The sequence below is a fragment of the Parastagonospora nodorum genome (assembly GCF_000146915.1).
Source record: "Parastagonospora nodorum SN15 chromosome Unknown scaffold_1, whole genome shotgun sequence".
NCBI lineage: Eukaryota > Fungi > Ascomycota > Dothideomycetes > Pleosporales > Phaeosphaeriaceae > Parastagonospora > Parastagonospora nodorum.
In genome coordinates, this window is record NW_001884549.1 from 1,625,424 (window position 1) to 1,643,448 (window position 18,025).

At 52.4% G+C, this 18,025-nt stretch overlaps 14 protein-coding genes across 14 annotated transcripts; 7 read left to right on the forward strand and 7 right to left on the reverse strand.

The window, feature by feature from the left end:
• Positions 1-169: 169 nt before the first annotated feature.
• On the forward strand, positions 170-1,573 carry SNOG_00716 (hypothetical protein; the record flags this gene model as incomplete). The annotated part of the gene is made up of 2 exons (XM_001791341.1): positions 170-569; positions 621-1,573. 2 exons carry the CDS (start codon positions 170-172, stop codon positions 1,571-1,573), a joined length of 1,353 nt encoding a protein of 450 aa, XP_001791393.1.
• Positions 1,574-2,358: 785 nt separating this feature from the next.
• On the reverse strand, positions 2,359-2,824 carry SNOG_00717 (hypothetical protein; the record flags this gene model as incomplete). The annotated part of the gene is made up of 2 exons (XM_001791342.1): positions 2,359-2,562; positions 2,744-2,824. The coding sequence occupies 2 exons, from the start codon at positions 2,822-2,824 to the stop codon at positions 2,359-2,361; spliced, it is 285 nt and encodes a 94-aa protein (XP_001791394.1).
• Position 2,825: 1 nt separating this feature from the next.
• SNOG_00718 (hypothetical protein) lies at positions 2,826-3,108 on the forward strand (the record flags this gene model as incomplete). The annotated part of the gene is made up of 2 exons (XM_001791343.1): positions 2,826-2,898; positions 2,951-3,108. 2 exons carry the CDS (start codon positions 2,826-2,828, stop codon positions 3,106-3,108), a joined length of 231 nt encoding a protein of 76 aa, XP_001791395.1.
• A 2,173-nt stretch (positions 3,109-5,281) lies between these two features.
• SNOG_00719 (hypothetical protein) lies at positions 5,282-6,489 on the forward strand (the record flags this gene model as incomplete). Its single annotated transcript, XM_001791344.1, has 2 exons — positions 5,282-5,510; positions 5,567-6,489. 2 exons carry the CDS (start codon positions 5,282-5,284, stop codon positions 6,487-6,489), a joined length of 1,152 nt encoding a protein of 383 aa, XP_001791396.1.
• A 392-nt stretch (positions 6,490-6,881) lies between these two features.
• On the reverse strand, positions 6,882-7,236 carry SNOG_00720 (hypothetical protein; the record flags this gene model as incomplete). Its single annotated transcript, XM_001791345.1, has 2 exons — positions 6,882-7,040; positions 7,177-7,236. 2 exons carry the CDS (start codon positions 7,234-7,236, stop codon positions 6,882-6,884), a joined length of 219 nt encoding a protein of 72 aa, XP_001791397.1.
• A 228-nt stretch (positions 7,237-7,464) lies between these two features.
• SNOG_00721 (hypothetical protein) lies at positions 7,465-7,673 on the reverse strand (the record flags this gene model as incomplete). Its single annotated transcript, XM_001791346.1, has 2 exons — positions 7,465-7,549; positions 7,630-7,673. 2 exons carry the CDS (start codon positions 7,671-7,673, stop codon positions 7,465-7,467), a joined length of 129 nt encoding a protein of 42 aa, XP_001791398.1.
• A 567-nt stretch (positions 7,674-8,240) lies between these two features.
• Positions 8,241-8,369, forward strand: SNOG_00722 (hypothetical protein; the record flags this gene model as incomplete). The annotated part of the gene is made up of 2 exons (XM_001791347.1): positions 8,241-8,291; positions 8,313-8,369. The coding sequence occupies 2 exons, from the start codon at positions 8,241-8,243 to the stop codon at positions 8,367-8,369; spliced, it is 108 nt and encodes a 35-aa protein (XP_001791399.1).
• A 482-nt stretch (positions 8,370-8,851) lies between these two features.
• SNOG_00723 (hypothetical protein) lies at positions 8,852-9,029 on the reverse strand (the record flags this gene model as incomplete). Its single annotated transcript, XM_001791348.1, is given in 2 exon segments — positions 8,852-8,914; positions 8,934-9,029. 2 exon segments carry the CDS (start codon positions 9,027-9,029, stop codon positions 8,852-8,854), a joined length of 159 nt encoding a protein of 52 aa, XP_001791400.1.
• Positions 9,030-9,427: 398 nt separating this feature from the next.
• On the reverse strand, positions 9,428-9,771 carry SNOG_00724 (hypothetical protein; the record flags this gene model as incomplete). Its single annotated transcript, XM_001791349.1, has 2 exons — positions 9,428-9,531; positions 9,714-9,771. 2 exons carry the CDS (start codon positions 9,769-9,771, stop codon positions 9,428-9,430), a joined length of 162 nt encoding a protein of 53 aa, XP_001791401.1.
• A 374-nt stretch (positions 9,772-10,145) lies between these two features.
• SNOG_00725 (hypothetical protein) lies at positions 10,146-10,475 on the reverse strand (the record flags this gene model as incomplete). Its single annotated transcript, XM_001791350.1, has 2 exons — positions 10,146-10,298; positions 10,437-10,475. 2 exons carry the CDS (start codon positions 10,473-10,475, stop codon positions 10,146-10,148), a joined length of 192 nt encoding a protein of 63 aa, XP_001791402.1.
• A 1,676-nt stretch (positions 10,476-12,151) lies between these two features.
• On the forward strand, positions 12,152-12,835 carry SNOG_00726 (hypothetical protein; the record flags this gene model as incomplete). The annotated part of the gene is made up of 1 exon (XM_001791351.1): positions 12,152-12,835. One exon carries the CDS (start codon positions 12,152-12,154, stop codon positions 12,833-12,835), a length of 684 nt encoding a protein of 227 aa, XP_001791403.1.
• A 488-nt stretch (positions 12,836-13,323) lies between these two features.
• Positions 13,324-14,379, forward strand: SNOG_00727 (hypothetical protein; the record flags this gene model as incomplete). The annotated part of the gene is made up of 2 exons (XM_001791352.1): positions 13,324-13,485; positions 13,537-14,379. 2 exons carry the CDS (start codon positions 13,324-13,326, stop codon positions 14,377-14,379), a joined length of 1,005 nt encoding a protein of 334 aa, XP_001791404.1.
• A 586-nt stretch (positions 14,380-14,965) lies between these two features.
• On the forward strand, positions 14,966-15,304 carry SNOG_00728 (hypothetical protein; the record flags this gene model as incomplete). The annotated part of the gene is made up of 1 exon (XM_001791353.1): positions 14,966-15,304. One exon carries the CDS (start codon positions 14,966-14,968, stop codon positions 15,302-15,304), a length of 339 nt encoding a protein of 112 aa, XP_001791405.1.
• A 344-nt stretch (positions 15,305-15,648) lies between these two features.
• On the reverse strand, positions 15,649-17,306 carry SNOG_00729 (hypothetical protein; the record flags this gene model as incomplete). Its single annotated transcript, XM_001791354.1, has 2 exons — positions 15,649-16,186; positions 16,369-17,306. 2 exons carry the CDS (start codon positions 17,304-17,306, stop codon positions 15,649-15,651), a joined length of 1,476 nt encoding a protein of 491 aa, XP_001791406.1.
• Positions 17,307-18,025: the final 719 nt, after the last annotated feature.

Consider the following 18,025-nt stretch of genomic DNA (forward strand, 5'->3'; position numbering starts at 1 on the left):
GACCAAAAGTTGCAGCTCGAGGATCGACTAGCGCTCCGACCACAATTTATCGTGGTAGCACCCAACCTTGAAGTGAAGGCAGCGCAACAAATCAAGGGCTCTGTGGGATAGTCTCTCGACACACATTCTCTCGACATCCTTGTCATAATCCTAAAACCTGCGCGCCAGCATGGCAGGCCGAGTTCCTACTGGGTTTGCGGCGGAGACATACATCAGCGAACACACCTTCCGACAAGGGCATCGAGCAATCGAGGGAGGCAACACGAAGAAGAGGAAGCGTGAAGGAAAGGGAGATACCAGTATAGTTGCTGGCGCAGGAGCATACAAAGGACCTTGGGCAAGATACGAGGAGGAACGGCCGGATGCTGCTTCAGATGACGAATATGGTAGCGATGAAGAGGTGGAAATAGTATACGAAGAAGACGAGATTGAGGACAACCCAACAGCTGCGCCGGGAAAGCTTTCCGGCACGGACTATCAAGACACCGAAGCTGCTGGAGAGACGAGCGAGTTCGTGGGTAGCCAGCAGTACGATTACCAGGGCCGGACGTACATGCATGTGCCGACTGGTATGTGAACATGAGAATTGTGACTGGTTGGGCCAAACTAACATATCACAGACCTAGATATCAAGCTCACCGGTGACTACGAACCCAAGAACTTCATACCGAAGAAGCTTGTCCACACATACAAGTACCACACCAAATCCATCACGCAGGTCCGCTTTATCCCAGATAGTGGTCACCTTCTCCTCTCTGCCTCGGCCGACTCGAAGATTGCTCTGTGGGATGTATACCACCAACGCGAGCTGTTACGAACGTTTTCGGGGCATACCAAGTCTGTCAACGACATCGACTTCAATCCTACTGGTACACAATTCATATCTGCGAGTTATGATCGGTACATGAAGCTTTGGGATACGGAAACGGGCAAATGCCTGAATAAGTTCACCAGTGGGAAGACACCGCACGTGGTGCGCATCAACCCGTCTACACCCCACGAGTTCCTTGCTGGCATGAGCGATAAGAAGATCCTACAGTATGACACGAGAAGCGGGGAGATGGTCCAGGAATACGATCACCATCTGGGCCCTGTCAACACCATTACCTTCTGCGACGAGAATCGCCGCTTCATCACAACGTCCGACGACAAGTCGCTGCGTGCGTGGGAATACGGCATCCCAGTCCCCATCAAGTTCATCGCCGAACCATACATGTTTCCCATGGTCCGCTCTGCGCCTCACCCTTCGGGCAAATACGTCGCATTCCAGTCCTCCGACAACCAAGTCACCGTCTATTCCTCCACCGACCGATTCCGCCAGAACCGCAAGAAGAGCTACAGGGGCCACAATGTTGCGGGCTATGCTCCTGACATCGCGATATCACCTGATGGGCAGTTCATCAGCTCCGGTGACAGCGGCGGTTACTGTGTGTTCTGGGACTGGAAGACGTGCAAGATGTGGCACAAGATTCATGCAGGTGATGCGCCGGTTCTGGCTGTTCAATGGCATCCGAGGGAGACGAGCAAGGTCATCACTGGTGACTTGAATGGTGCTCTTAAGTTCTGGGATTAGTCCGTTGATTAACAGTTGCAAAGTTCGAGAGGGAAAGAATAAATGATACCCAGAGCAGGCGGATCTGCCATTTCTACATCATCCATGAACCGAGGTGTGAGCCTCGATATGCTGTGCTTGTTGCCTACGGATCAGAACAAGTCCAGACCGAGGACTTTCACATCGTTGCTGCCCAAGACTTGAATGCTTACACAGTTCCATCTGTTGCAAGTTTGCGCGAATGACCGCGGAGGACGGCTTATGAGCTGTTGCTTACACATAAGGCGTTCTGCCTCGCAGCAGCCTCGTCTCCGTGCTTACCGCACGCAACCCCGCTATGCTCACCACCACCACACAGCCTCGAGCCCACCGACTCTTCGCCTCCGTCCCCTATCTCCTTTCAAGTCTTGTTTCGCATCGTCATCTGCTCCGTAATCCGCTTTCCTGCAACATTCTGTCCTGCGATCTTTTCCTTAGCACCGCCATGGTTCCCAGGCAACAACGGCGCCAGCCCCCCTGCACAACCCGAACAGTAACCGGTGACCCAAAAAGCTCGCCGTTATCAACGATTCCGTCTGATTCCCCCAGTCTGGGCGTGGCAAACGTCACTGGATCGCGCGTCGCGTCAGTCAGCAGACTGTCTACCATTGGCTCCGGCCTGATTGTGCCTTGCATACGTTCCAGTCATCCAGCGTCGTGACTGACGCGGCTATGCAATTTCTCTATTGACCACTTTATCGCGTCGCAGCTACTAACAACGGCGGTCCCGAACAGTCGTTTATGACTCCATTGCCTCTATTTTCGGTTCACCAGAATGTTTCGGGTGAGCGCTGGTTGAGTGGTTGCCTGGATGTTAGCGTGGTGCCTGGGGACTTGGACATAGCCACGCAGGCGCGTGAATCATCGCAATTGCGCAGTTGCTCAGGCATCTGTAGGAGAGCGCCGACGGAGTGGGAGGAATAGAGATATCGGTAGGGGAAGGTAATCGGCGGCCTCAGTGAGTTTTTTGTCTGCCTGGAGTATTAAATGGGCTCGTTTGTAGGTCGTTTCTTGTCTTTCTTTTTCTTTCTTCTATACAACAGTCATTCATACCAGTCATCGAGTGTGTTTCAGTCATAATTATTCATCACCTGCTATCGATCAAGAACATCGCATTACAGTCTTCGTATACACCAGCCAAACACATCTTACCATCGCGCCATCGACCACATCCAATATACCAACACACCACGCCTCACCACACCACACACTCCACCAGTCACCAGCCGCCATAATGTCATCGAACTCATACTACAGCCAGGCCACAAAGGCTGCCTACACCTCCCGCCCCTCCACCTCATCAACCAGTACGTCTCTCCCCCCACCAATCCCATCTGCATGACTTTAACACCTTCCTAGCATACTCCTCCGCCTCATCCTCCATCTACGCGCAATCAGCCGACTCGTCGCGCGCGAAACGCTACGGCAGCAAACCCCCTGTCATCCACAATGGCGGCGGGCAGACGCACGACCCCAACACGTCGAGCAGTGCGCCGAGCGGGAGCTATCACTCGTAAGAGTCATGCTGGGGGCAAAGGAGCGTGATGATTTGTTTGGATAGCGGATGCATTTGCTGGCGCTTTGGGCTGCATGGATATGGTGTTTCTGGCGTCTAGGCTTTTTGACTTTGATGGGGTAGTTCTGTCAGGATCGATGGATATGAGTTTGACCTCGCCTAATTCCTTTGTTTGGGTTTCGTTACATGTAGTAGTAGTAGTAGTAGCCTAGTAGTAGTAGTAGTAGTAGTAGTAGTAGTAGTAGTAGTAGTAGTAGTAGTAGTAGTAGTAGTAGTAGTAGTAGTAGTAGTAGTAGTAGTTGGTTAGAAGCAACACATCTCTTCGTCCTATCTTTGCGTATTTATGGATGTCTTTGTGTTCTAGTGACGTGATGTGTAGACAAGGTTTGGTGAGGTGCGTTGTTAGCGGACCGCGTTACGGCCTTATGCAGGTCCGCGTCCTTTGAGTTTTAGGGCTGAGATGAGAGCTGTAGTGAGCGGGGGATCATCAGGCTGGCATGTGTGGAAGCAAGTCATTGGATAACGCTCATGTTTGAGTATACCATAGCACGCATAGGATTCCAGGCTGCAAGGCTACTTATTAGATATCTCTCATGTTGCCGTTTGACTCGACATAGAGCTAGCAAGCAGTACTGTGTTGTTGTATCCTCACTAAATTTTACTCATATCTTCTACTCTCGAATCGATATGACCAGTTATGTACATTGGCTTGCTGCTGCTACTGAAATGCTGAAGATCACTTTTAAACAATCTGTCCTTAGCCTACACAGACAGATATGGAATCACGTATTCGTAAGACGATTTTGCATATTGTAAAATTCATTTCTAACTATTCTACTAGAACATCATACCGCTCGCAGCAAAGTTTACATAATTGTGGTAATCCCAGAGTGATCCAGAGACTCAGGTGCACATATCACGGACGTCAATACTCATTCCTGGAGAAGCTCGGTGTTTCAGAACAGTCTACAGAGGGCTGCTTTTGAGCATGTAAATCGTTTGGCACTTCCAATAGCCACGCTTGTGATGTACAAAAAAGCCATGGAGCTGCCTAGGTGAGCTACTTTGTCACAACTTTTACCTGCAGGAATTGCATTTGAGGCTTACATTAACCTTGGAGCAAACAGCCTAGTGGCTTGGGATAATGTTGGAATACCTTTCTTACGACTTACTCTACATTGTTGCGCAGCTGTTGCGGACAACTTGATCCGAATTGTAGCTTTCAGCCAACTCAATCGATTGATGACCCTGCTGCAATATGGTATCGCGGAGGCTGTTTCAGACTTGCAGTGGCATTCTCCGGAGGACGTGGTAATCATGCCGGCATCTCGAGGCACCGAGATACGGTGTACTGGAGCTTCGAGACTTCCTGAATCCTGTATGGAAACCTGGGCCAACTCGGAAAAGCGCGTCGTGTGTTTGTTGTTCTGCTAGCTCGATCGTGACCCTTGCTGTGGTGACGGTGCAGAGCTCCCGCGTAGCCTACATCCGGCCTGTAGATTCTGACCCCATAACGACTCCGAGTATTTAAAGCCTGCTGTCCGTCGGCCTTTCGCCTTCGGGCGACTGGTCATTTAGAAACGATACAGAGAAGATTAGCACGGCCCCTGCACTAAGGATGACGTGTTCAATCAAAGTTAAGCTACCATTTTTTTGCTGTTTTGTATGACCTTCGTGTCAGTGTAGTCGAGGCTGTGGTTCCGATGGTCGCGGGTTCGACTCATGTCCGTGGCTAGCATTTGGCTCCCCGGAACGTACTCGGTACCACAGGCGTGGTTTGAAACAGATATGCTCTTGCTTGATAGCCGTTCATGTTCATGTCGAAACCATTTTTTGGCCATTGTCGAAGCACATTCAATGAGTGATTTCGTTCGAGTCTTGCAACCGTGTCTCAAGTATGCCTGGCTCCTCGCCTGGCTATGATGCAATCCGCATGTTTAATCCGCCCAATCTTTTGCAACAGGCCAGCGTCTCAGAGGCAGCTGATATGCTCCGCGAGGACCATGGAACAAGGATTTAGCAGAAGTCGTCATAGTTCGCTGCGCAAGAGTCGGGGCCGTGCGTTTGCGGGAAAATTCGTGGTGTTTTGTCTCTTGCGATACTCTCCACCCTGCCAACCTTCCACCACAACGACAACACCCCAAACGCCAAAGACAACAGTCATCGACGGCAGTATGGTAGGTAACATCCCTCGAATCGGCCGGCAGCACACGGTGAGAAGCCTCGCCCGTCTAGCAAGAGTGGCGGCAGGTCAGGACTTGCGCTTCACGGACGCGGCACTGGCCGAAGCCGCGAAGCGTTTCTCAAACGACATCCTCCAAGCCTGGCATGGCATGATCAGGGGAGTGGATGAGTTAGACCTCGACCACTTCATCGTCCGCCTTGCTTTGGCCTGGCTGCAAGGTACGTCGACAAAGATCGCGATCGTGAAAGCGACCCCAACGACTAACACAGCTTAGCCCCGCCCCGAGACATCCCACAGCCTGACCTTGCCATTGCATCGCGTTCGAGCGAGTCTTATTTCATCCTCTACGCGTATACTCGGTTGGGCAGCTTCGTCATCAAGCGCCTCAATGAGTGCTTCCCTGGGCTGAAGCACAGGCGGCAGTTCCGCGACTTTGAGGTCCAGAGGTCCATCCGAGAGCTATTGACTAAAGGCACAAGGCTCGGAGACAGTATGATGAAAGGGCCTCCCGTGAGGTTCGAGGTAAAAGAGATGGTGGTCATCGCGCTCCTTATGTCCTGGAAACGCCAGTCATCGACGAGGGGCATTCAGGAGATAGTGCGAGACCTCTTCGGACCAGGAATGAACGACATGATCGTTGCGATTTCGAGGCAGGAAGAGATGGACTACGATAACGACTTCCCTGTCGTCGCAGACACTACTTCCCAGGGCTTGCCGATACACTCCTTGCCATCTGGACAGGAGAACATGTTGCTGGAGAGGCTCTACGGTCTAGGCCCGGTGGGATACATCGACGACAACACCATTCCGCGGCTGGATTTGCTGTCGCTCAAGGTGCGAAAGAAGATTCTTCGTCTTCTCTTGAAATTCGAGACGCCTCTTCATGTCCAGCTCGTTCCATCAGGACGATACAGCTTCGCTGTCTTTGGTCCGTATGACGATCCGTCTGGGGGACTACCAGCCTTCCACGACCGCCAGGTCGGTCCAGTCGACAACCTCCTTGCGATCGCAACAGCCCGACCGGAGATCCATGGACTGGCGCTTGAAGTTTTCTATCAAGAGAACTCATTCGTCTTGGGGCCTTTCCTAACGATGGAGGACCAGCCAGATTCATACCTCTATCACCTTGGACACTGGAAGCTCTCTATTGGTTGGAAGGCCTGTTCCTATCTGCGTGAGAACGTGTTCGAAGGTTGAGGGACAGCGATCCAGGTCCCCTTCGCGCGATCCTGCTTGGCTTCAGCAGTCCAACCCAGACACCAAGCGGGCGATAGGAATTCGGGAGTCGTTCCAGGGAATTATATCGTCTCCGCAATGCCGTTGCAATGGATGTTTGAGGTAGAGCACGCCGATACAGAATCCGGAAGAAATGATGATCTTCTGAGCGCTTCCTGGCCCATGGGTGGATCAGAATGGTAAAATCAGGAAAGTAAAAGCGCTACATGGTCCTCATGTCCTCTATAAATAATGAAAGTGTACTAGAAAGTCGTTAAATGTGCTCGTTATCGTATGCATGGTGATGTTGAAATGTGAGGGATGACAAGAGGTTGCATCTAGCTTCGTGGAAGATGCCGCAAATGTGTCAAAGCTCAGCGAAGCTTGGTCAACCTCGCGTAGCTGTCCCGCATCTGCTTTGCAACGACACAACGCGTCTTCGTCGTTCCTGTGCGCTCCAGGCTGCTTAATTTGCCAAGCTTGTGACGTGCATCTCCACTCCGTGGACCTCTGGCATCTCTAAGGAATCCGATCTGAGCACGGTTGGCTTACACTCACGACGAGGCCTGGTCTTCCAATGTGACCTCACCGTCTAAGCATGCAGCGATTGCTGAAGGACCCGCACTGGCACCTGGGCATCTGAGGAGAGCCCGATGAACCTGCACTTACATCTGGCAACATGGAGCTGCCTGAGAACCAGCATAGGAGCAACAATCTGCTGGGAGCCATGCTAATGTGGAAGCAATATCTCTCAAAGACATCGTAGCATCTGCGTCTCGGCACTCGCTGTAGCTTTCCAGAACGGCCTTATTTACACAATACTGGGCACGAGCTTATGGTCTAGTTCGTGCTGCCAGGTCATTCTTGTGACGGTGTCAGACATGCAAGACCGCTATGGCTGACAGAAGTCTTTCTGCCATCAGGCCTTGACGACCTCAATTTCGTCTTCTGAAAGGTTCAAGCACCGCCAGCATAGCCGCCATGCCCTGTGGGAGATGCGCTTCTACTGATGATGTCGGCGCTGCTTGACATTGGCGTGCTTCTGTGCGGAGTAGCTTTGTCTCCCGCACATAGGGCTCCTTCCCCCACCACCACCACCACCACCACCACCACAACACTCACCCACACCAGATGCCTGGATGCAGTGCGCACACTCTCATGGCCATTGTGTCTTTTACTTGAGACCACAAGGGCTCACCGGATATGGGTCTGCAATCTCACTGCCTCAGAGAGCGCCTTGAAGCTCCCCTTGAAGCTCGCCTTTACTCGCAGCCAGACAACCTTCAGCCTCTCCCAGCGCACGAATAGGCACCGATGAACGTTCGAATAGACTGTGCTGAGCTTCTTCCAGGAGAACAGAGACCTCCAATAGCCACTCCTTGAACCAGGAATCCATGGCTGGCTCTTCTGCGTGGCGCCGTGCCGCGATTTGGCACCCCCCCCCCCCACCACCACCAGTGGCAATATTGCCGCAGCAATATCAGGGAAGGAGAAGGTACGGTAGCCCTTGATTGACACCCAACTGACACCACAAGCTGTCCGCAGTCCCGATGGATCGACTCGCGCACCAAGATATTGGGCTCCAACTCAAACATCTCCGCAACTCTTCCCCGCACCGATCACCGAAGTCTCGACGGACACACACTCGGCCAATACCCACACACCACGGGGCTTGACCGATAATTGCAAGGGCGTAGGCTTGTTCTCTGGGCGCTGCGAGGACTGCCAGAGACATGGACCTTGCTGTAGCCGCCTCCGCCGAGACCATAGACGAAGTCCATAACGTGCGTGCTGGATGGTTGCAGCTGCTCAGCGGCGGTCTACCAACAATAATCGCAGGAACATCTCATCCATGCCAGTAGTGGAACGAAAAGGTTCGCGACAATCGCCCGCCTGGCCCCGCCAACAACCATCAAATGTCGAGACGCAGTACCCCACATCCGCATCAGGAGCGAGAGACGTTTACGAAGCCTATGCTATGATGTGCAACTCAGCAACATGCACAAAGAGGCTGGGGGTCGTTGAGGTGATACCATCTTCACAAGTGATGCTACAGTCGTGGCGTTTCGAGGCACCGCCGCAACACTGTGCCACCTATTTTTCTCGCCTACAGCGCTCCTCAAGAGTGTCCGTCTTCCAAGTCCACTTGATGGCCCAACGGTGCGAGAGATACGCACTGGGTCCTTGGTCGATTTTTCGAACCCAGGCGACTTGCTATAGTTGCCGCAACACGGAAACGTGGCCAGCATATGACGCCTGTGGTACCGAAATATCTTTTGGGCCTGTCCAAATGGAACAACGAGTGGCCCGGCGGTATTCTCGTAGGCTGCAAATGCCTAGCAACTCATGGATGGACTCCAAAGAGGTTCTTGGCTGCAAGTACGTCTGCCATGCTTGCGGCAATCAACTGTGTTTGGCGGACATACTTGGCACTTGGACAACGGTACTTGCATCATGCCTGACTCAGTGTTGGTACCATCCATTGCTGGAACAAGTGTGTCCGTGCCAACATCTTGGTCCATGTTGTTTCGTATACTTCGACCGCGTGCAAAGCACTTCTTGGGGGTATCCGCTTCACGCAGACCGGAGCGTATAAGTGCTACAAAGAAAGAGTAGGAACTGTCTTTCATTTGGTGCACCGGAGCGACCAGGCCAGCGAGGTCCGTAGTTGCTCGGACGAAGAGGTTCAAGGGGCTTTGTGCAGACGGAAAATATGTCGAAACTGGGTGTGCAGCATCTCAGGGTTCGTTGGATGGACTCGACCGCACAACCCAGTGCTTCGTGATCTGCGATGTCCAAACTCGAAGCGAAGACGATTCGATTCATGCGTGTTTAACGCAATGCAACATGAGCGACTTCATCTCAGACACCATGCTCAGATTCTGAGCTTTGACAAACAACGGTCGCCAGGACATTTCGATCATTTGAGATTGGGCGCGGGCTCAGAGGGTTCCTGTCGATACCCGAACAGGTCGCTGTCGACGTCGCTCTTTCGCCAGCGTGTAAGGATCCGGTCAAGTCGACCTTGATCATAAGCATATATCATGCCTTTGGATCCCAGCAGCCCCTTCTCGATAGCGTACAATAATGGCATCCGCCCGGGTTCACTGCGGTGGTCTTGTACACTTCGATATCGATCGTCGATCATCGGCCGTCATGTTGCGCTCGCAGGTCTGAAGGCAACACGCTTCCCAGGCAACTCTTACATACGTCGCACGTGTAAACATCACTACCACGCACGATTTTGGCGAATGACCCAGGCATCGTTCGGCTTTTCTTTAGAGGCAATGTTCTTGGTGCGTTGTCGCCTGAAAGTGCTCCTCGCAGCGATCTTCCTGTTGGCGGGCGGCGTCCCGGCCCAACATCGCGATGTGCCACGGTTGGCCAGTCAGATCATGAGAGAGATCCCATTAAGCACAACCACTGCGTCAATTAACTGAGAGGACTGTTGTGTGCAAATAGCAAAGTCTCGTGGTATTGGTTGTAGGCTGCGCGGGGTTGTCGCAACGCGTGTTCATGGCTGAGCCAAGTATCGAGACCTGGGAGACCGCTCAAGGCCTCGAAAGTCAGCGGCTCGCGAGACAGAGAAGAAGTTCCAGCCGTGCCGGGGCATCTGAAACCTCTGCCCGGCCTTTTGTTTAGTCGTCGCCTCCGCGGAGGAGTCTAGTTCGCATCGCGTGTCTGGTTCCTCGGCCGTCGTGGTGGGGATCGGTCTGGTCGTCGGCTTGCGTTCTAAGCTTGAGGATCTCAATTGAGAAGTCAAGAGTTCCCTTAGATGTGACGCGCGCTTTCTGTGTCAGTCTTGCCGTGGTTGCTGAGGGGCCTCGCGGTGGGCTTCGAAAAGCGATCGCGTGAATCCTGAGACTCGAGCGCGGTGCTGGCGGGGCAACGAAACCCAATTGGTAGTGACGATAAGCATAAATACCTACAGCAATGAGCTCCTTTACTCGCGCAGGGGCTGGAGTCATTGTGGTGGTGGGGTGTTGTTCTGGTGTTGGTGGAAGGCTGTGGGAGAAAGGCGATATCAGCTCCTCAAAGTCAACCCCAGCGGCCTGCCGGAAGTCTTGTGCGCACTGAGGGCTTTGCAAAAGTACCACAGTCCATCTGAATGCGTCCTTCAGCATGAATGACTAGGAGATCGCTGTCGACGGCGATCGAGTCTAAATGGTGTTGCTGTTCAGGTGAGGCGTGGGGTCAAGAATGGTCACATGGGGCAGTCAACATCACAAAGCATCACAAAGAGCATCAAGAATGGACTTGAAGTGATTCCACCATGGGTTACGAAAGAATACTGGAAATTTCCCTCAAGCAGTGCAGCACCTAAGTCAGCAGTATGGCATGATGGGCTCAAGCACAGTTGCCATGGGACACGTGTGGCTTGCCCATATGTTCATGTTTCATTGCTACTAGAAATTTTGGGGCACTGTAGCTACTACAGGAAGGCAAGACGCTCCGTCTGGTGTGAGCTTCCATCTAGTGGTGCGTGTTGGGTGGGAGTCCCAGGGAGTTATCGTTTTCACAAGGCCTGCCGGCGTATACCCGCCCCGTCGCCATGCCATCATCCAGAAGCAAACAGGAGCCCCAGCCGCTCGGGGCTTTCCGCTCTGCAGCTGCCGACGTAATCCACTGCCCGATTGCTCGCTAAGCATGCCCACAGCCTGCGTCTCCACATACCCCTCTAGGACATTTCGGCCTATATAAAGACTCCAAATGGTCATCCTTTCGCCACGGGTTCAAGTCCCGTTGGTACAGCGTTTGGAGAACCGGTTTAGGTGCGTATATCCCTTGTGATGTGCGTGAAAAACTGCGATCTGCGACTGCTATATACTACTACGGTAGGAATCTTTGAAACACGTCAGTTCGATTTGATCGATCACCTCTTTTTTTGCACTTTCCTATTCTTTGCGTTCTTTATGCATACACCACGCTCAGCTGTAGCACCCTGTCTAGCTGCACCCCGACAGAACCAGCTTTCTCCCTAACAGAAGTGCGGTTCAAGTAATGCAATTCTTCCGCGGGGTTTGATCGATTAACTGCGGATGAGAAGGTAAATCTCGTTTCATACAGCGTCTGCGATGGGCCCTACTGCACACAAGACGAGCATGATCAGCTTGCGCGTCTCCCGCAGCTCAAGGAGCAGCAGACTGATTGGCAATGTTTGAGCATAAAAGCAGACATAATGAGGGTAGTTACATACACCAAAGCCACAGCTGAAATGGCGAGCTTAATCTTATTGCTGATTCTGGATGCTTGGAGAGATCGGATGTTGCTGTCACTGCACAGAAAATCCAACAACATGGTGAATATGAATTATGAGGGCTCGAAATCAAGATTGGCCTTCTTCGCACCTCAGTGATTGACGAGGTCGGGTCGAAACAAGGATACAAAGAAAAGTGTCTCGCAACGAAAATACTACGTCAGAACAAAGCAAACAACCCAGCATCCAGCTTTGTTTGATTGTTCTGGACGAACTCCGATAATGTGAACTGAGAATGGACTTCACATAAATAGTTTTTGGAGTCATTTGCCTCTCCTGATTTACAACTTTCCTTCAAACGCCAAGATCATACACAAATATCAGAGATTTCACTTCTCGCACATCTTCACACTATACCACGTACCAAACTAAAGCAAGATCATAATCATGCTCTCCACTGTCAAAATCCTCGGAGCCCTTCTCCCGCTCATCTCCCTCGCCAGCCCTCTAGCAACATCCATCCCATCCGGCGACACCATCCAACTCGCCCTAGGCAACAAACCTGTCAACGTCGGCAGCATGTGGGGTAACGAACTGCGCGACACCCTAATTGCCAACCTGCGCACCGCCTGCCCCGACGCGACGCGAGATTTCTGCGGCGTCGTTCCCGCGGGCATAAAAGCCATCTCCAACTTCCCCATCTACGCCTGGCATGCGAAGACGCGCCCTGTCAACGACGAAGACGTCACAGAAGTGACGCTAGAAATCGAATCGATGCGGTGGAACGGTAACCGTGAAATCTACGACATTCTAATGGACGCAGTAGCGAGCGCCGCCTCGCTCGCCATCACAGGCAACTGCAACGAGTATTGGGTGAATCAGAAAGTCGGGCCGCCGCTGAGGTATAATTTTTGCAACACGGTCGATCGTGTCAATGTGCAGTTGCCGGGGGAGAAGGGCCTACACGTGCATGTTAAATTGAAGAGTCTGGGGTTCTCGGGGCAGAATGGCATGGACTGTGGGAAGGTGAGGGAGACGGCGATGCAGGGGCTGATTGGGATGGAGGGGAGGATTGCGGGCGCGGTTGGTAAGACAGAGAACCAGGTGTATACTGCTGCATATTGCCTTTGAGTCGTAATTAGATTCAGTGAGCAGATTGTGTATACTATTTGGATCCTTTCTTCTCTGCTCTCGTAATAGCTCAATGGAGTAGGATTAGTAACTTCCTCCTAGCTCGCTGTCTGTCCGTGAGCAGTCATATCCTACTTGTAACCACAATAACTTTGTTTACATTGTACCATATTATATAATGGGTGTTGATCGACGTGTCAATTGTATCTTGTTGGCATTGAAAAGCTAAGACTGGTGCATCACTAGTGATGGCAGGAACGCTCATGAGCTCATCGTACCTGACACTAAATCCGCCTATTTCCGAGCCCTCCTCGTCACGATGAAATAATTGACCAACCATTGCTCGGAACGGCTTCGATACTAACTTCGGTAACTAGTTCGACTTCTAGCTCTGCATGGTGTATAAAGAAGGTGGGCTTCAACAAGCCGCGCTCTGATCTTGTTCACCTTTCCAATCGCATTATCTCTGCACATTCTGAACAGCAACAATGTCTCCCAAAACAGCTCTTCCCATCGTCTTCGGCGCCATGACCTTTGGCCGTGAAGGCGAGGAACAAGTACGAACCTCGAAACTTGAAGATTGTGCTTCTATTCTCGACACCTTCCAGTCCTATGGCCACAATGAGATTGACACCTCGCGCTTCTACGGTGTAAGTGCATCACCACCATCACCTCAAACACTTCAAACTGAACAACTACAGGGCGGATCATCCGAAGAGTACCTCAAAGCTCTGGACTGGCAAAAGCGCAACCTAACCATGGACACCAAATTCTTCCCCAACGTCCGCGGCATGATGGGCCGCCCCGTAACCCACCTTGACCCTTCAAGCATGTCGTCAGGCCTCTCATCCAGCCTCTCCGCTCTCGGATCCACCAGCGTAGACCTATGGTACCTGCACGCGCCCGACCGCTCCGTGCCACTACAAGAAACCCTCGCCGCCGTCGCCGACCTGCACGCCCAGGGGAAATTCACCCGCTGGGGCATCAGCAATTACATGTCGTGGGAAGTAGCTGCGATCTGCGAACTGTGCCGCGCGAATGGATGGCCGTTGCCGCAGGTGTATCAGGGCGTGTATAATGCGCTACACCGCACGATTGAGGCGGAACTCCTGCCTTGTCTGAGGTACTACGATATCTCGTTCTATGCGTACAATCCGCTCGCGGGCGGCTGGCTGACAGACCGGTACCATCGCAACACGTCGGAAAAAGACGTAGAGGCGGGCTCGCGCTTCGACGTCAACAAAATGCAGGGCCAGATGTATCGGCAGCGGTACTGGAACGATGCGTTTTTCTCGGCACTGGAAGGGTTGAGGGCGAAGAAGGGGGATTTGAGGGAGGGCGAGATTGCGTTGAGGTGGATGATGCATCACTCGCAGCTTAAGAAGGAGTTTGGCGATAAGGTGATTATTGGCGCGAGTAGTAACGCGCAATTGGTGCAGAATTTGGGGGACTTTGAAAAGGGGAAATTGGAGGGGGATGTCTTGGAGGCGTTGGAAGAGGGCTGGGCGTTGTGTAGGGGCATTACGGGGAAGTACTTTCATTGAGTGGGATGGGGGTGGGACTAGGATAGCTTCGGTAGTGTAGAGTGTGGTTGGGAGATTTCGATATGTGCGCGAAGGTATACAGGATTCAGGATGGCGATCATGCGCAGGGGACTACAGGAAGTATAATTGACGTATAATCATCACGATAATAGCAGTCTTGCGCATGTATGCGATTCTTGTGATGTGATGTGTGCGTGTAGGTACTATACTACGCAAGACTCGGCATCACGTGTTGAAACCTGACTAACCTCAAACACCATCTATGAATCGTACCGTGGTCTAAAGCGTGCCCTAATATTTTCTAACCAATTTCTTGCCAAAATAACACTCGACACACTTTAATCATGCGTAGCCAATCATCCCCGTTAGGATCCATCAACACCATGGTACAAATCCACTCCAAATCATGGTACACTCCCCCCAAACCCCCCAAAATCCATTTTAAAAAAAACCCCATAATATCCCCTATCAAAACACTCTCTACACACACACTCTCTCTCTCCCTCTTCAACACAAAACACCCATACTAAGAACACCTTTAAAAAAACCACACTTCCTTCCCAAATTACTACCCCCTCTCTGAAAAATGTACACATACTCCATCTCCCTCCCGAACCTCATCGCGCTCGCCGCCGCCAACACCGCCACGCACCCCACTTACACATACGAAGAGAACGTGGCGATTCGTGACTATGTCTTTGCCATGGCGCAGTTCGAGGTGGCGTCTTGGACGCCCTGGGAGGTTTTTCTTTACGTGCTCCAGTATGTGATGATGGCAGATGGGATGGGTGTCTGGGAGGATGAGGGGTATGATGGGGACTTTGAAGACTTTGAAGAGGAGGATGTCCAGGAGAAGGTCGTCCAAGAGGAGGAATACTGTGGGTTCCTGCATTGTCGTGACTTCTGCCGGTTTTTCCCGGATTGATGTTGGGTTGGGTGTGAGCATGCCTGGGTAGATGTGATGTTGGGGATTAAGGGTGTTTCTTATCTGCTTCTTATCACGACCAGGTAGATGCATGTGGGACTGGGGTTCAGGAACGTTTGATTATAGGCGCGCAGGGTTGAATTGGTCATAGTTGAGCGAAGGAAAGGGGGTATATGTCACCAACCAGTCTAGATAAAATGCCAATGCAAGTACCAAAGGAGACCATCGCTGACGTGAAAACGACACCAGTATGCTAAAACTAGAAACTCCGAGTGACATGATCTGAGATAATGAGAAGATCAACGTCTTGACATGCGTAAGAAAATTCCCTGTTGGGTACATCATTACTTCCTCTCTCTCGCTTCTCCATCAGCCGCCTTGACACCAGTGCTTCCCTCGAGAGGCGGGATTGCACCCAACTGCTTCTCAATACCAGCTTCGTTGGGCGTAAAAGGAGTAAGACCGCCTCCAGGAGAAGCCTGCCATTTGGCGACATCCTTCTTGAGCGCCTCCAACTCTTTCTGGAATCTGTTGCCAAAGACGTCAATGTAGAATGTTGCACCGTTGTAAACACTCCATATAAAGACGACCATGAGGAAAACGCCTGATGCCCAGCGATACCAAAACCAGATGGGACAGGGAAGCATAGTGAGAACCGCATAAAGATATTGGATGACCATGAAGGCAGACTCTTGGAGGGAGTCTGGTAGCGAGAGGACAATCTTTCCGATCCATGTCTTTGCGTACGACTTGCGCAGCCAGGTGAAGCTGGTAGGGCGTCCGGCCTTGATGGCATCGCGTCGACGAACTGTGATCAAGAAGTGGTAGCTCAGCTGCCAGACAGCATATGGGAGCGTTGCCCACAGCATCATCTGGAAGAGACTGTAGTGGTGTTTTGACGTTGGATCAGAATGCCGAATGTTGTAAATAGCAGGGTACTTCTCCTGCTGCATCGCGTCGGGCAACAGATGGACCAGGCAATGTAGAGTGACGCAGGGCATAATATGAATGAAGAGACTGTTTGTATTAGCAAAGTTTCAACAGTCGTCCATGAGCATGCATACCTGACGACCTTGTCCATGGAATGGAAAACTAGCGAGTTCCGCCACATGATGATGGCGACGGCGTTATTCCCAAATGCCAGGCAGTATGTTGCGATGAAAAGTCGCTTAGACTGCGGAAAGATCCAGACACTCAGGACTACTAGGATGTTGACGAAATAGCACAAATCGGCGAGGAAATAGTGGTATCCTTTCTTGTGGTAGGTGATAAAGCGGAGCGGCATGAAGTAGAACAACTGCCCAGTGTACCAGTACGGGAAGAAGTCGGGATGTAGTCCAACCAGGTAGCCTGAGACAAATATGTTCATGACGGCAGCGATGAAGGATATCTTCTCTTTAGCCGTGACTGTGACCGACTCCTTCCATTGCTTGTTCAGGCGGTCTACAGATTGGCGCATACGCTTGCGGTACTTGTCGAGCTGTTCGCCCTCGGTCGGTACTCTACGTCGCCATTCCTCGACAACGCGGTCTTTGGTGATGCCCCTGTTCTTGGCCCGGTCCTTGATTTTCTGGGTCTGGGAAGCTATCGAGCTCTGGATCTTTTCGATGCGCTGGTTGAGGGCGAGGTTCTCCACGAAATCGAACATGGTCAGCCGCTCGACAGGCGGGAAGAATGAAGCATCCTCGAAGTCGGAGTCATCTTGGTACGAGCTGTTGGAGAAGGAAGCCGAGCGCGAAAGGCCGGGAGTGGAGAGCGGTGGTTGATTCGAGGACAGGGCGTCGTCCAGTATCGCAGAGCTAGCGTCGGCAGAATCGCTAGAAGGCAATCTTGAGGCCATACCGGGGACTGCAAGCTGGGGGTCGGACCTCGACTTGGGCGCGGTGCCCAGGGCGTCCTGCTCGGCCATGGTGGGGAGCTCTTCCTGGACAATTTCGAGGCTGGACGGGGTTCGTCGATGGAGGGGTCGCTTGGAAATACGCGGGGGCGAGCCTACAGCCATGGCGTGTGTTAGCAGTGTTGTGCCTAGGGATCCTTCTGCGGGCCATGGTAGGGAAGGAGCGCAGGAGAAGAGGAAGGCGCGTACGGTGATAATGTCCAGATTAGCTCAGGATGACCGGACCCTGACTACCTTCGCATGACAGGGCTGCGATGGACTGCGATGGGCGTGTGATATGCGGGGCTTGCACTGGATTGCTCGCTGCGTCGTTGTGGTGGTAGAGATTCGGGCGTGGGAAAATGCGAGCTGGTGATTGGAGCTCACAACGTCATCGGCGGCCACGGAGGGGCGCAGAGATGGTGCAGTAATCTGGTCACGAGAACAGGCGCCTGGAGGGGGCAGCTGAGGCGAGGAGAGCTGTATAGGTCGGTCTTGCAGTCTGTGAAATGAATCAAAAAACGGACAACAAGGGGAGAGCGGTGAGGTTGCACACAGGCATGCAGGGCACCAGTGACATGTGCCCAGTTTCGTCACCGTCGAGGATGTGCCGCTAGCTACGGCGGGCGGGACAATCACGGGAAGCGCGTCGTCGCGTCGGATCGCGGTCGACTTCATGCTCGCCTCGCCCGCAGCCCACCACGCGACAACAACTGCCCCAACTGCCCCAACTGCCCGCGCACCCACTTCCACGCAGCGCTCTCGCCGGACAGGCAGCGCGCAATTCACTCGCCGCCATGGGGAAGCTTATCCGACTCGAGATTTACAGTATGCACACACCCAAT